Genomic DNA, 16810 nt, shown 5'->3' with positions numbered 1-16810 from the left:
AGCGCCCGGGCCATCTCTGCTCCAATGGAGCCTTGGCTGCGGGAGGGGAAGAGAGAGACAGAGAGGAAAGCACGGCGGAGGGGTGGAGAAGCAAATGGGCGCTTCTCCTGTGTGCCCTGGCCGGGAATCGAACCCGGGTCCTCCGCACGCTAGGCCGACGCTCTACCGCTGAGCCAACCGGCCAGGGCCTAAAGTTTATTTTTTAAAATAAACTTTATTTTTGTCTGACCTGTGGTGGCACAGTGAATTAAGTGTTGACTTGGAACACGGAGGTCGCTGGTTTAAAACCCCAGGCTTGCCTGACCTGTGGTGGCGCAGTGGATAAAGCGTCGACCTGGAAATGCTGAGGTCGCTGGTTCGAAACCCTGGGCTTGCCTGGTCAAGTCACATATGGGAGTTGTTGCTTCCAGCTCCTCCCCCCCTTCTCTCTCTCTCTCTCTCATCTCTAAAAAATGAATAAATAAAAAAAAAAATAAAAGATAAAACCCCAGGCTTGCCTAGTCAAGGCACATATAAGAAGCAACTACTATGAATTGATGCTTCCCACTTCTCTCTCCTCTCTAAAAATCAATAAATAAAATTTAAAAAATAAACTATTTTTTAGATCTGATTTTGATTTATAGAAATGTTGTGGAGATAGTACAGTTCTCATATACTCCACACCAGTTTCTCCTATTATTTACATTATACATTAGTATGGTACATTTGTCACAATTAATAAGCCAATATTGACAAAGTTATTAACTAAAGTCTATTTGTATTCAAAGTTCATTAGTTTTTACCAAAGGCCTATTTTACTGTATTAGGATCTACTCTAGGATATCACATTACATTTAGTCATGTCTCTTTAGGCTTCTCTTGGCTGTGACAGTTTCTCAGATTTTTTTTTTTTAATTTTTTATTTATTTATTTTTTACAGGGTCAGAGAGGGAGTCAGATAGAGGGATAGGTAGGTACAGACAGACAGGAACGGGGAGAGATGAGAAGCATCAATCATCAGTTTTTCGTTGAGACACCGTAGTTGTTCATTGATTGTTTTCTCATATGTGCCATAACCGCGGGCCTTCAGCAGACTGAGTAACACCCCCCCACCCCACCCTCCCGCTCGAGCCAGTGACCTTGGGTTCAGGCTAGTGAGCTTTTTGCTCAAGCCAGATGAGCCCGCGCTCCAGTTGGCAAACCCGGGATCTCGAACCTGGATCCTTCCGCATCCCAGTCCGACGCTCTATCCACTGCGCCACCGCCTGGTCAGGCTCAGATTTTTGTTTTTAATGACCTTTCTGTCATTAAAAAAAATTGTCTTTTAAAAGTTTAGTTTGTAAATATATGTAACACTTAGAATTGTGAGGTCATCTTTTCATTAATAAATAACTCAATCTGTGTTAATTCCTTGCTTTTTCCCTCCTTTTGCTTTCCTGCTGGTTTTTATCAGCTGACCTCTATAAGCATCCCTAGTCAGTCTTGACTGAAGATATTGTAAATTTACATGTCTTTGATTTATTTATTTATTTTTATTTAGTGAGAAGAGAGGAGGCAGAGACAGACTCCCACATGTGCCCCTAGCGGGATCCACCCAGCAAGCCTGCTAGGGGGCAATGCTTAGCCCATTTGGGGCCCATTCTTTGTTGCAACCAGAGCCAATTTTTAGAGCCTGAGGCAGAGGCCATGGAGCCATCCTCAGCACCCGGGGCCAACTCGCTCCAATTGAGTCATGGCTGCGAGAGGAGAGGAGGATGGATAGAGAGAGAGAGACAGACAGACAAGAGACAGAAGTGAAGGGGTGGAGAATCAGATGGGCCCTTCTCCTTTGTGCCATAACCAGGAATCAAACCTGGGACATCCACATGCCAGGCCAATGCTCTACCTCTCAGCCAACTGGCCAGGGCCAAATTCATTTTTCTAATTCCAAATTCTAAATAGGGTATATGCAAAAACTATGATTATGACTTGACATTAAAAGTAATGCAACATTAAAAAATAAAATAATGTAACATTTAAATTAAGACATGATTCAGTTTTCTGAGTGCCTTATACACTTATTTGTTGTATTAATTTTAATAAGTGGGGGGGCAGAATTTCTTAGAAAAGCAATGTCAGTAAATTATAGTATTTAATTCTTTTTAACCATAGGCCCAAGAGGATGCTGAAAAACTTCGGTCTGTTGTGATGCCCATGGAGAAGGAAATTGCAGCTTTGAAAGAGAAACTGACAGAGGCAGAAGACAAGGTTAAAGAGCTGGAGGCCTCAAAGGTTGTGAAACATTGTAATTCATTTGCTTAAAACCCAAGATTCTGCTCTAATGCCTAAGCAAAGTTAGAATCACTAAGGGGATAAAAACTGTAATTTAGACTATGCATCTTAAGGATCTTGCTATTTTTAAAATATAAAAAAATGATGGGAGATGATTTTGTCCTTGTGGTATTATAAACAATCACAATAGTGATGCTGGTGCTTCTTTGTTATAAAGTTAGTGTTTCTTTTTTTTACATTTTTATTCAGCGAGAAAAGGGCAGAGATAGACTCTCGCATGCACCCCAGCCAGGATCCACCCGGCAAGCCCACTAGGGGGCAATACTCTGCTTATCTGGGGCTCTTGCTCTTATGCAACCTGAGCCTTTTTTTTTCTTTTTTAGTGCCTAAGGCGGATACCATGGAGTCATCCTGAGCGCCTGGGGCAAACTTGCTCTAATGGAGCCTTGGCTGCTGGAGGGGAGGAGAAGAGAAAGAGGGGGGGGGGAGAGAGAGAGAGAGAGACCGACCAACCAACCGACCAGAGGGGGAGGGGTGGAGCAGCAGATGGGTGCTTCTTCCTGTGCGCCCTGACTGGGAATCAAACCCGGGACATCTACATGCCAGGCCGATGTTCTACCACTAAGCCAATTGGCCAGGGCCTCTTCATTTTTTTTTTTTTTTAAATCATCAAATGAGAGGCAGGGAGATAGAGAGATAGACTCCCGCAGTATCCCCGACTGGGATCCACCCAGCAACCTTCTTCTGGGACGGATGATCTGCCCATCTGGGGCCACTGCTCCATTGCTTGGCAACTGGGCTATATTAGCCCCTGAGGCGAGGCCATTTAGCCATCCTCAGCACCTGCGGCCAACTTGCTCATTGGAGCCATGGCTGTGGGAGGGGGAAGAGAGAGAGAGAGAGAGAGAGAGAGAGAGAGAGACAGGGAGGGGGAGATAGGGGTGGAGAAGCATTAGTCACTTCTCCTATGTGCCCTGACTGGGAATTCAACCCGGGACTTCTACATGCCAGGCTGATACTCCACCACTGAGCCAACTGGCCAAGGCCAGTGTTTATTTTCTTAATCCAATCTCATTCATTTTCTTAATTTTTTTCTCTTTATATTATTACATGAGAGGCAAGGTGGCAGAGAGAGAGACTCCCACATGCACCCTGACTGCAACTCACCGGGCAAACCTCCAATGGGGCAATGCTTTGCCCATCTGGGGCTGTTGTTCTGGTGCTTGGCAGCCAAGCTCTTTTAGTGCCTGAGGCGAGGCCATGGTGCCATCCTCAATGCCTGGGGCCAACTTGCTCGAATTAGCCATGGCTGCAGTTGGGAGGGGGGAGGAAGAAAGAAGGGGGTACGGTGGAGAAACAGCTGGTTGCTTCTCCTGTGTGCCCTGATCAGGAATCGAACCTAGGACTTCCACATGCCCGGCTGACGCTCTACCACTAAGCCAACGGCCAGGGCTCTATTCATTTTTTTATTAAGTAAAATAAGCTGTTCAAAGTTGACTTTGTTTTCTGAAACCAGCCAGTAATTGATTTTTTAGAGATGATGTAGTTACAGTATGGCTGGATTTGTTGGCCATAAAGACACAACAGAAGAAATGCAAAAGTGTTGAAAATTTTACTAATTAAAAGAAAGTTTTTTAGAAAAGAAACAAAAACTAAGAAAAGATAGTAAACAGAAACACAACATAGTAATGTAGAAATGGAATGCATCAACTGTTCTTGTAAATGTAAACTGATAGTCATATCAAAGAGGTTGGATTTTTTTTTTTTTTACAGTTACTGGGTTTAGAGAGAGAGGAAAGGGGAGAGAGAGAGAGAGAAAGAGAGATCAATTTATTGTCCCACTTATTCATGCATTCATTGGTTGATTTTTTTATGTGTTTTGACTGGGGATTGAACCCACAACCTTGGTATGTCACTATGATGCTCTAAACAATTGAGCTACATGGTCAGGGCTTTATAATAGGATATTTAAACTAACCTTTAGCAAGTGATAGTGCAAGTAAAAAATATCTTAAGAGGTGTATAGGACTTGAGAGCAACCTGATTAATAATTTAGATGTAAGACACATAGAACCCTGTACCCAAGAAAGAGACTGTATTTTATACTATAGAGCAGTGGTCCCCAACCTTTTTTGGGCCACGGACCGGTTTAATGTCAGAAAATATTTTCACAGACCGGCCTTTAGGGTGGAATGGATAAATGTATCACGTGACCGAGACAAGCGTCAAGAGTGAGTCTTAGACGGATGTAACAGAGGGAATCTGGTCATTTTTTAAAAATAAAACATCGTTCAGACTTAAATATAAATAAAACGGAAATAATGTAAGTTATTTATTCTTTCTCTGCGGACTGGCACCAAATGGTCCACGACCGGTACCAGTCCGCAGCCCGGAGGTTAGGGACCACTGCTATAGGGCATAGTAGTTAAGACTTCAGCATTAATTCAGTGGGTGACCTTGGGCAAATTACTTAATTTTTTTATATTTTTATTTCCTCACTTGCAAAATGGAGATAATATTACCTGCCTCATAAGGCTATTATATAAGTTAACACATATAAAGCACTTAAGATAGTGCATAGAAATAAGTATCATTTTTTTAGATATACTTTTCATAAGGTCACAAAGGGAGTATCAACAGATTTAAAGAATTGGTATTATACAGACCAGAAACTGACCATAATTTATTTAAATTATAGTATAATGATAGCTAAAGTAAAATGTCTGAAAATGAAAAATTAACTTGTATGGAAAAATGAATTTTAAAATATTGAATGATTTGAGCCTTGGCCGGTTGGCTCAGCGGTAGAGTGTCGGCCTGGCGTGCAGGAGTCCCGGGTTCGATTCCTGGCCAGGGCACACAGGAGAGGCGCCCATTTGCTTCTCCACCCCTCCCCCTCTCCTTCCTCTCTGTCTCTCTCTTCCCCTCCCACAGCCAAGGCTCCATTGGAGCAAAGATGGCCCGGGCGCTGGGCATGGCTCTGTGGCCTCTGCCTCAGGCATTAGAATGGCTCTGGATGCAACAGAGCGATGCCCCAGAGGGACAAAGCATTGACCCCTGGTGGGCATGCCGGGTGGATCCCGGTCGGGTGCACGCGGGAGTCTGTCTGACTGCCTCTCCGTTTCCAGCTTCAGAAAAATGAAAAAAAAAAAAAAAAATGAATGTTTTGAATATTTTGCTCAAGAATCTAAAAGAACAATAGTACAAGCAATATTAATGAAAGAAATAACATAGAATAGAAATTAATGAAATAAAAAGGCAAAGAAAAATTGATAATGTCAATATAATGAAAAAAATGGAAAAACTAATAAGAAATTTCTAATAAGATTAATCAGGGAAAAAAAAGACTCAAACCATTAGAAATTAAAGATGGAACATTACAAATCAAAGATTTTAAAATAATATAAATACTATGAACAATGTCACAAATTTGAAATGAAATTTGATGAAATGAGAGTTTCTAATAAATGATAGTCAAAGTCTCAATAAAAAAGGAAAGCTAAAGTAATGAGTAACTATTAAAGAAAATGAATTTATAGTAAAAATATTTCTTTCTCCTATTTCCTTTTTTCTGGAAGACATTGGAGTCAACTGGTTTTGCAGGCACATTTTCCCAAACCTTCTGGAGATAATTTTTATATTTTATAAAATGTGTTAGACAGTAGAAATGAAGAAAATCTCTCCAAGTCATTTTAGAGACTTGTATAACTTCCTTACAAACATAGACACATTCACAGAAAATTAGTATAGGAAGGGAAAATTATAGATTTATCTCATTTAGGAATACAGAAACAAAACTTTTCAAGTGTAGTTAAAATGAAAAAATTTAAAAGGCATTGTGACCAAATAACGTATATGCCCAGGAATTTAAGGATGTGTATCACCAGAAAACCTATTATTATTATGTACCACATAAAAAGATCGTAGGAGAAAATATATACACTGCTCACAAAAATTAGGGGATCAGGGAAACATGCGGATATTCCAGTACTTTCAGTCTTTTGTATAGTGCAGTGGTCGGCAAACCTCGGTTCGCAAGCCACATGCAGCTCTTTGGCCCCTTGAGTGTGGCTCTTCCACAAAATACCACGTGCTGGCACACAGGTACGCGCGGGGGGGTGTAGGTGGATTGGGAGATGCGGGCAGGTGGCCGTGGGATGCAGTGCGGGGAAGGTGCATGCGATTCATGCACGAGTTGAGTGTGCCAGTCAGTCAGCAGTCTCATTGTGCAGTGGTTAGTGCTAGTCGCGTCCACAAATGTGCGCGGGTGACAAAAGTATGAGAGAGGATGAAAGAAAGGAGATAGGCGAAACAAGTATGCAAGACAAGTGTGGATGGGAGAGTTGGAAGGGGTCGACCTCAGCGAATGTACCTCAATCAGATTGAGAACGTTTTTAGCAAAGGCCAGCTTAGGAGTACCTTAATTAAGTTAATAACAATGTACCTACCTGTATAGTCTAAGTTTAAAAAATTTGGCTCTCAAAAGAAATTTCAATTGTGCTATTGATATTTGGCTCTGTTGACTAATGAGTTTGCTGACCACTGGTATAGTGCATTTTCACCGATGAAATAAAAGTTGGTTTTTTATCTCATTTCCATAATTGAACAACTTTGCTTGACTTGTTGTTTGCTTTTCTGATGTTCTTGTTTAATAAAAAAAATCAAATGCTTCTTTTTTAGTCCCTTCATATTCATTTTGAAATATCCCCTAATTTTTGTGAGCAGTATATTTACTTTAGATTCAGAGGCGTTTCATAAAGTTAAACATTCAGTAACTTAGTAAAGGGCTATTTACCAAGCTGTCAGCAGACATTATAATTAATGATGCATGTTTACAACCATATGCCATTAAAGACAGGAACAGTATGAGGAGACCCATGCTCAGTGATTTTGTTCAGATCATGTTTGTGGTCCTAGACAATGCAGCAAGATAAAGAAATAGCCATGGCTTGAGCATGGGCTTGTGGACTTGTGCACAGGCATGTGGGCTTGAGTGCGGGATCATTGACACGGTCCCAAGGTTGCAGGCTTGAGCCCAAAGGTGAATAGCTTGAAGCTCAAGGTCATTGGCTTGATTTGAGTAAGGAGTCACTGGCTTGGCTTGAACCCCCTTTGTCAAGGCATATATGAGAAGCAATCAGTGAACAACTAAAGTGAATCAACTACAAGTTGATATTTCTCATCCCTCTCCTACCTCTCCCTCTCTGTCTCTCTCAAAAGAAAATTAAAAAAAGGGCCCTGGCCAGTTGGCTCAGTGGTAGAGCGTTGGCCTGGCGTGCAGGAGTCTCAGGTTCGATTCCCGGCCAGGACACATAGGAGAAGCGCCCATCTGCTTCTCCACCCCTCCTCCTCTCCTTCCTCTCTGTCTCTCTCTTCCCCTCCCGCAGCCGAGGCTCCATTGGAGCAATGGGGATGGCTCCTTGGCCTCTGCCCCAGGCGCTAGAGTGGCTCTGGTCGCGATAGAGCGACACCTCGGATGGGCAGAGCATCGCCCCCCGGTGGGCGTGCCGAGTGGATCCTGGTCTGGCGCATGCGGGAGTCTGTCTGACTGCCTCCCCATTTCCAGCTTCAGAAAAATACAAAAAAGAAAAAAGAAAAAAAAAGAAAAATGAGGGAAAGAAATGAGGCATAAGAACAGGAAAGAGGCCTGACCTGTGGTGGCGCAGTGGATAAAGCATCGACCTGGAAATGCTGAGGTCGCCGGTTCAAAACCCTGGGCTTGCCTGGTCAAGGCACATATGGGAGTTGATGCTTCCAGCTCCTCTCCTCTGTCTCTGTCTCTCTCTCTCTCTCTCCTCTCTAAAATGAATAAATAAAATTAAAAAAATATAAATTTAAAAAAAAAAAAAAAGAACAGGAAAGAGCCCTGGCCAGGTAGCTTGGTTAGAACGTCATTCCAACATGCTGAAGTTCAGGTTTGATTCCTGGTCAGGGCACATACAAGAATTAACCAATGATGGCATGAATAAATGGAACAAGTTGATGTTTCTCTCTCTCTCCTCTCCTCTCTCTCTCTCTCTCTCTCTCTCTCTCTCCCTTCCTCTCTCTCTCTAAAAATTAATAAATAAAAAATTAAAATAATAAAACTGGAAAAGTGTGAAACTTCTTTGATTGTCTAGATAGAAAAGCAAGAGAATGTACAAACAGCTTATTAGGCCTAGTAAGAGTTTAGAAAAGTTCTAACAAGATCAACATACAAAAATAATAGTTTCTATACCCTAATAATAGCTAATTAAACAATGTAACGGGGAAAAAAGAGTAGTGATGCTAGCAATTCCGATATGCCAAATAGAAGCCATAAAGTGTATGTTTGTATAGGAAAAAATGCAGTTTGTATATGGTTTGGTACTATCCTTGGTTTCAGATATCCACCCAGGGATCTTGAAACATATATCCCACAGATAAGAGGAGACTACTTTGTATAATTTACCTAGTATACATGTGAACAAAAATGGGCAAGATCTTGATGGAGTAAACTTTGGTTTATAGTTTTTTTATATGGAAAAATAATACAGAATTTAGTAAGTACAGGAAAAACTTGGCATATTCATAACTGTAATCATACTTTTGCCCCACCCTGTATTAAAAATGAAGATCTGAGTACATGTGTGTTTCTTAGTGAAAAGATAATGTATTATAACTTGACCCATGGTGGCATAATGGTAAAGTGTCGACCTGGAATGCTCAGGTTGCTGGTTCGAAACCCTGGGTTTGCTGGGTCAAGGCATATACAAGAAGCAACTACTATGAGTTGATGCTTTCTGCTCTTGTCCCTCCCCTTCTCCTTCTAAAATCAATAAATAAAATCTTTAAAAAAAAAACGAGCCTGACTAGGCAGTGGCACAGTGGATAGAACATTGGCCTGGGATGCAGAAGACCCCGGTACAAAACCCCGAGGTCACCAGCTTGAGTGCGGGTTCATCTGGCTTCAGCGTGGGCTCACCAGCCTGAGCACAGGGTTGCTAGCTTGAGCATGGGATCATAGACATGACCCCATGGTTGCTGGCTTGAGCCCAAAGGTTGCTGGCTTGAGCAAGGGGTCACTGGCTCAGGGGCAGCCCCCTCCCCATCAAGGCACATATGAGAAAACGATCAATGAAAACTAAGGAGCTGCAACAAAGGATTGATGCTTCTCATCTCTCTCCCTTCTTGTCTGCCTGTCCCTGTCTATCCCTCTCTCTGACTCGCTGTCTCTCTCACTAAAAAAAAAAAAAAGAAAGAAAAAAGAAAAGATAATGTATCATAAAGCAGGCAGTATACTTAGGAGCTGGATAGTGGAGAAGGAGCCTTGGGTTGCCATTGACTATTTTGCAGATGTAAAAATGTAAACAGAATGAGCTGACAGGAACTCAGTGGATAAATGTAGCCCACTGCAATGTATATATACAGTTTGGTTAATAATATACCGTATTTCCCCATGTATAAGATGCACCTTAATTTTGGGGCCTGAATTTTGAAAAAAAAGTATTAAGTTATTGAACTCGTTTTATTCATCATAAAATTCATACAACTTATCACTGTCAAAACTCCCATCCATTAGCTTGTCCTCATCTGTGACAACAAATCACTGTCTTCAACAATGAGCGTAAAAACAAGCATGAAAAAGTGGAAAATGCAAGTAAAAAAAAAAAACTCTACAACCACTGTATAAGACTCACTCAGTTTTTAGACCCCCAATTTTTTGGGGAAAAGGTGTGTCATATACATGGGGAAATGCGGTATTTGTGTGTGTGCTTGTGTGTATAGATAACATAGAGATACTACATATGTATATGGAATGGCTAAGGCTCCCTTTTGGGGGACAGAGCTTTGGGTGTGAATCTTCTGTCTCCTTAACTTGCTGCAAGTCAATACAACTACCTTTTAACAACCAAAAAAGAAAAAAAGCAGGCGGTATATCCCCAAATTAATCTATAAATTCAAAATTCCACTCAGAAATCCAATAAGGAACTTGATAGATCCTGGAATTTATGTGGACAAGCAAAGGATTAGAAATATGTCCAGCAATTTTTTTTTTTTTTTTTTTTTTTTACACAGAGACAGAGAGTCAGAGAGAGGGATAGACAGGTATGGAGAGATGAGAAGCATCAATCATTAGTTTTTCGTTGCACGTAGCAACACCTTAGTTGTTCATTGATTGCTTTCTCATATGTACCTTGACCGTGGGCCTTCAGCAGACTGAGTAACCCCTTGCTTGAGCCAGCGACCTTGGGTCCAAGCTGGTGAGCTTTTGCTCAAACCAGATGAGCCAGTGCTCAAGCTGGAGACCTCGAGGTCTTGAACCTGGGTCCTCTGCATCCCAGTCTGATGCTCTATCTACTGCGCCACCACCTGGTCAGGCTGTCCAGCAAAAATTTTAAGAAGGCAAGATGAGGAGACTTGCCCTACCTACCAGATACTAACACTTATAGTAACACTATTATAATCTAGTTTGTTATTGGTTTAGGGATAAACAAATGGACCAATAGAACCATATCTGAAAATTTGATATATGATAGGCGGCATTACAAATCAGTGGGAAAAGAAAGGAGTGTTTAAAACTAGGCTTTTAAACTAGTTGTAAATATGGAATTAAGTGAAATTAGCTTTGTGCCTCATACTTTGCAAAATATTAAATTTAATGAGTTCAAACCAGAAGAGTGAAAGTAAAATTTTAAAACTTTTAGATGTTAAAAGAAGAATGTTGTTTCTGGCTGGGTGGCACAGTAGATAGAGTGTCGTCTTGGTATTCCAAGGTTGTGAGTTCAATCCCCAGTCAGGCCACATATCAGAAGCAACCAATGAGTGCACAACTAAGTGGAATAAGTTGATAACTTGTCTCTCTCTTTCCTCCATCACTTTTCCCCCCTTATCTCAAGTCAATGGGAAATTTTAAAAAGAGAGAAGGTCATACGGGGTACACAAACATTTCTTAATTAAGACAAAATATTAACTGGGAAAGAAAAGATTGACAAATCTGCCTACCATAGAATATAACATTTCCTTATTAAAAGATACCACATAAAATTGAAGAGCTGTAAGCTCTAAGAAGATATCTATCTATACCTCAAATACCTGACAAAAAACTAGTATCCAAAATTAATAAAAATTGCCTAGTCCATAAGTGACAAATGGCCCTGTAGAGAAACAAGAATGTGAACAAGCAGCCCTGGCCGGTTGGCTCAGCGGTAGAGCGTCGGCCTAGCGTGCGGAGGACCCGGGTTCGATTCCCGGCCAGGGCACACAGGAGAAGCGCCCATTTGCTTCTCCACCCCTCCGCCGCGCTTTCCTCTCTGTCTCTCTCTTCCCCTCCCGCAGCAAAGGCTCCATTGGAGCAAAGATGGCCCGGGCGCTGGGGATGGCTCTGTGGCCTCTGCTTCAGGCGCTAGAGTAGCTCTGGTCGCAACATGGCGATGCCCCGAAGGGGCAGAGCATCGCCCCCTGGTGGGCAGAGCATTGCCCCATGGTGGGCGTGCCGGGTAGATCCTGGTCGGGCGCATGCGGGAGTCTGTCTGACTGTCTCTCCCTGTTTCCAGCTTCAGAAAAAATGAAAAAAAAAAAAAAAGAATGTGAACAAGCAGTTCACAAGATATCACAGTAGTCAAGAAATGTGAAAAGACATTGAACCGCATTAGAAATCAGGGAAATGTTAGTGAAAATGGGATACCATTTTACCCTAACCAGTTTGTTTTTATAGTACAGATTTGTTGTGTTCACTCATAGAATATATGAAACTCTTCTCAGTTCCAGCTGTTGGAACCCTAGTTAACTGTTTTTAGAGTTCTTGGGACCTTTATTGCTGGTCCACTACTTTCCTGCATAGACACTGATACCGCATAAGTCCACTTATGTAGCTTTCAATGTTTTGCTCCACCTTCTACAGTGTGTCCGTAAAGTCATGGTGCACTTTTGACCGGTCACAGGAAAGCAACAAAAGATGATAGAAATGTGAAATCTGCACCAAATAAAAGGAAAACTCTCCTAGTTTCATGCCTATTCAGTGCAGTTTGATGTGGGCTCACGCACAGATTTTTTAGGGCTCCTTAGGTAGCTATCCCATATAGCCTCTACAGACTCGTCACTGACTGAGGGCCTACCAGAACGGGGTTTCTCCACCAAACTGCCGGTTTCCTTCAACTGCTTATCCCACCGAGTAGTGTTATTCCTATGTGGTGGCGCTTCGTTATAAACACGCCAATATTCACATTGCACTTTGGTCACGGATTTGAATTTAGCGAGCCACAGAACACACTGAACTTTCCTTGGTACTGTCCACATCTTGACTGGCATGGCCGTGGGCTGCTCCGCTGTATACACAGTGTTACGTCATCATCTGCGCATGCGCACATGCTGCCACATCACCCTGCAGAAACTGGGAGGGTTTTCCTTTTATTTGGTGCAGATTTCACATTTCTATCATCTTTTGTTGTTTTCCTGTGGCCGGTCAAAAGTGCACCATGACTTTACGGACACACTATTTATCACTTTTTTTTTTGGTAGATATCCATGTGTTTTTGGTTTTGTTATTTTAGTAGCTCTGTTGTTAGGATGTGTGGAATTCAAGGAAATTTACATACTGTGCCACCATTTTCCCAGAGTTCTGCTCAATAGCTTTTTAAAAAAGATTTTATTTATTGATTTTGTAGGGTGGCAGGGGAAGCTAGAAGCATCAACTCGTAGTTGCTTTACTTTAATTGTTCATTGCTTGCTTGTTGTATTTGCCTTGACCAGGCAAACCCAGGGCATTGAACCCATGACCTCAGTGTTCCAGATTGACACTCTAGCTGCTGCACCACCACACACTTCAGTGGTTTTTGAATGTTAGAAATTCAGTAATTATTAATTGAGTAAAATATTTATTCTAAGAAGTAATAACTGATGGAGTTAGTGGTTATATACCTCCATTTTATATCTGCCATATTGACTCTCTTTATACCATTAATTGAATTATCACTCTTTCCAGATAATAGGGAAAATGCCTCACATCAGCCAGCACTTTGTCATGCTTGGTTAGTATATTTTTGTTTGTTTTTGGTTAGTATCTTTTTATTAGCTACAACCTCCAGTGAGACATCAAATGGCAGATTTACAAAATTATTTTAGTCTGTGACCAAGTACTACTGTATTTTAGTAATAGTCTAGGAGTGAAGATAACTGAAAATAGATCAGTCAGCTATTTCATGTTTGAAGGAGTGGGAAGATTATTTATTTAGCAGAGACAGAGAGAGTCAGAAAGAGGGGCAGATAGGGACAGACAGACAGGAAAGGAGAGAGATGAGAAGCATCAGTTCTTCGTTGTGGCATCTTAGTTGTTCATTGATTGCTTGTTCATTGATTGCTTTCTTATATGTGCCTTGACTGGGGGGCTACAGCAGAGCGAGTGCCCCTTGCAAAAGCCAGCGACCTTGGCCTCAAGCCAGCCACCTTGGGCTTCAAGCCGGCAACCATGGGATCATGTCTATGATATCATGCTCAAGCCAGCGACCCCACGCTCAAGCTGGTGAGCCCCACGCTCAAGATGAATGAGCCTGTGCTTAAGCTGGCAACCTCGGGGTTTCAAGCCTAGGTCCTCTGCGTCCAGTTCGACACTATCCACTGTGCCATCCCCTGGTCAGGCAAGGAATGGGAAGATTTAAAGGCATGAAAATGACCTTGAAAACTACATTAAACATAACCGTTTAAAAAAATTGAAAGTTGCCTGGCCTTTGGTGGCGCAGTGGATAAAGTGTCAACCTGGAACGTTGAGGTCGCCAGTTCAAAACCCCAGACTTGCCTGGTCAAGGCACAGACAGGAGTTGATGCTTCTTGCTCCTCCCCCCTTCCCTCTCTCTCAAAAAATGAATAAATCTAAAAGAAATAAGTTAAAAGTTAACTAAATGGCTAACAGATGAACAGTATTTAAGACAGGATGAAACAAGTGATTTCTATAATCACTTAGGGCAAGGTTGCATTTTATTTTGTTATAACTTTCAGATTTAGACTAAATTGTTAATATTTTACTATTATAGTTCATTGTTCAACAAAAATAAAGCAGTTTTTAAAAAGATGTGCATTTATAAAAGTATTCTGTATTTGATTTCAAGTTTGTGTTTGTTACAGTATGAGGACAGTTATTTTTTCCATCATGACTTGCTCTTTTTCCCTTTTGTAAATATGTGTCTCCTTTCAATAAATTTAAGGCATTTGGAATTACCTCATTAGAAATCAGAGAAAATCAAATTTAAAGGGGTTTGGTGCTATTTTTATCTTTGGAAAATAACTACTGTTGAATATAAAAACAACCTGGTGTTACTGAGTATGCAGTAAAATGAGCACATGTATGTGTTGCTCTGGGAATACAAATTGGAACATCTTTTTTGAAAAGAAGGTACAAAACTATTATATGTAATCTCAATTGTATATTTACTCTCGTGATATAATTATAGGTAATGCCTACTAATAATCAGTTATTTTTTCAGTTTTCTATAGTAGATGTAAATTTTAATTTAATAGAATTGTATCTTGTTTTAGGTTAAAGAACTGAATCATTACCTGGAGGCTGAGAAATCTTGTAGGACTGACCTAGAGATGTATGTAGCCGTTTTGAATACTCAGAAATCTGTTCTACAGGAAGATGCTGAGAAACTGCGGAAAGAATTGCATGAAGGTAAATATGTATTCTGTTTATTTTTTATCTTAGTCTCCAAGAGAACTGTGATATTGATTAACAAAACAATAAATATCAGTCCAATGTTATTTAATTTAAGCTTCACAGTTGGTTTGAATGTTCCCATGAAAATCTGGAGACGTGAAGGTCTACTAAAGATAACTTCAGTTGTTATTGGCTTTTCTTTCTTCCAGGACCCCAGTAATAACTTCACAGGGCATAAGCTCTTGGCTGAAAGATAATAGGGCCTGGAACTTCTGCTTAAACTGCTTTTGCCCTTGACCCATTTTGATGGAGGTAGATTAGCGAAAGTGAATATGGGATAGAAAGGACAGATAATATATTCTGGTTTCCTTAAGTAACATACCCATTTATAAGGGACAGTTTTGATTTTACTTGTCTGGTAGCAGAGTGATGCAGAAATTGACTCTGTTTTTCCAGGCTAGTGGGCGAAGGCTCATCTTTTTCTCATTGAAATAAAAATATACTTTTGTCTTTAATTCTTCTAGTGATTCCTATACACCTAGATTTCTTAACATTTTTTTGTGTCACGGACTCTTGACAATTCTGTGAAGTTCTTTCAGAATGTTTTTAATCCATAAAATACATAGGATTACAAAAGAAACATTAAAAAGTTATCAAAACATAGATAACTGCAAACTTATTGTATAGTAATAAGTGTGCTATTTCAGTAATGCATTAAATAGTAAGGTTTAATAACATAATTTTGAAGTAGCTTGAGCATAAATGATATGTTACCATATTTCCCCAATGTATAAGATGCACCTTAATTTTGGGGCCTGAAATTTGAAAAAAAAAATTAAATAAAGTTATTGAACTCAAGTATTATTCATCATAAAATTCATACTACTCCTCATCACTGTCAGAACTCCCATCCATTAGCTTGTCCTCATCCATGTCTGATGATGAATCACTGATTTCAACAGTGAGTGCAAAAACAAGCGCAAAAAAGCAGGAAATGCAAGTAAAAAAATTCTACAATCACTGTATAAGATGCACCCAATTTTTAGACCTCAAATTTTTTTAAAAAATGCGTATTAATGCGTATTATACATGGGGAAATACGGTAAGTTATCTGTGGCTTCTTTGGGTGACAAAGTCATAGGTATTGTTATACTTACTATGGTTGGTTACATAAATTTTGTAACTGAAAGAAATGATAAATTTCAGTTAGAGGTTAGTGAAAATAAAGATCTATATTTTTTTCCTCATCCAAATACATGAGCCTCTTTGAAATCTTATACTTATGCAGGTTTTGCTAGTAACGTTTTGAATATGTTGGTTTAAGGACTGAGGTGATAGAGTCCTACAATGAATACTTTTGGCCCTGGCCTGTTTGCTCAGTGGTAGAGCATTAGCCCAGCATATGGATGTCCCAGGTTCAATTCCCAGTCAGGGCACTCAGGAGAAGTGCCCATCTGCTTTTCCACCCCTTCCCCTCTTACTTCTCTCTCTCTCTCCCTCTCTCTCTCTCTCTCTCTCTTCTTCTGCAGTCATAGCTTGATTGGAGTAAGTTGGTCCTGCTGCTCAGGGTTGCTCCATGGCCTCTGTCTCAGACACTTCTTAAGAAGAGCTCAGTTGCTGAGTAGCAGAGCAATGCCCCATGGACAGAGCATTGTCCCCTAGTGGGATTGCCGGGTGGATTGTGGTCGGGGCGCATGCGGGAGTCTGTCTCTCTGTCTCCACTCCTTTCAGTGAATTAAAAAAAAGAATACTTTTAAGTACATCAAATGCTATGTAATATAAGCTCTTTTGTAAATTACTTAGATTTGCATATGAGTTAGTGTTTTTTTCTTAAATAGTGGAAAGCCAAAATTATATGAATGTACAGAATTATTTTATAAAATGTTACAAAAATAACTCAAAGTTTGAGTGAATCTTTGGCTTTCAGAAAACATTTTTTAAAATATACTG

The 16810-nt window shown here is 40.6% G+C and overlaps 1 protein-coding gene across 2 annotated transcripts in view; it reads left to right on the top strand.

Annotated features, from left to right (window-relative positions):
- RABEP1 (rabaptin, RAB GTPase binding effector protein 1) overlaps positions 1-16810 on the top strand; it is a 90511-nt gene that overhangs the window by 31425 nt on the left and 42276 nt on the right. For both annotated transcript variants that reach the window (XM_066262844.1, XM_066262843.1), the window contains exons 5-6: positions 2131-2250; positions 14740-14875. In XM_066262844.1, the coding sequence (XP_066118941.1) occupies positions 2131-2250; positions 14740-14875 (256 nt within the window). The remainder of the gene's footprint in view (positions 1-2130; positions 2251-14739; positions 14876-16810) is intronic.

This window comes from Saccopteryx bilineata, chromosome 2, assembly GCF_036850765.1.
Source record: "Saccopteryx bilineata isolate mSacBil1 chromosome 2, mSacBil1_pri_phased_curated, whole genome shotgun sequence".
Lineage (NCBI taxonomy): Eukaryota > Metazoa > Chordata > Mammalia > Chiroptera > Emballonuridae > Saccopteryx > Saccopteryx bilineata.
The sequence above is the reverse complement of the archived record's forward strand: the minus strand, read 5'-3'. Positions and strand labels throughout refer to the sequence as shown.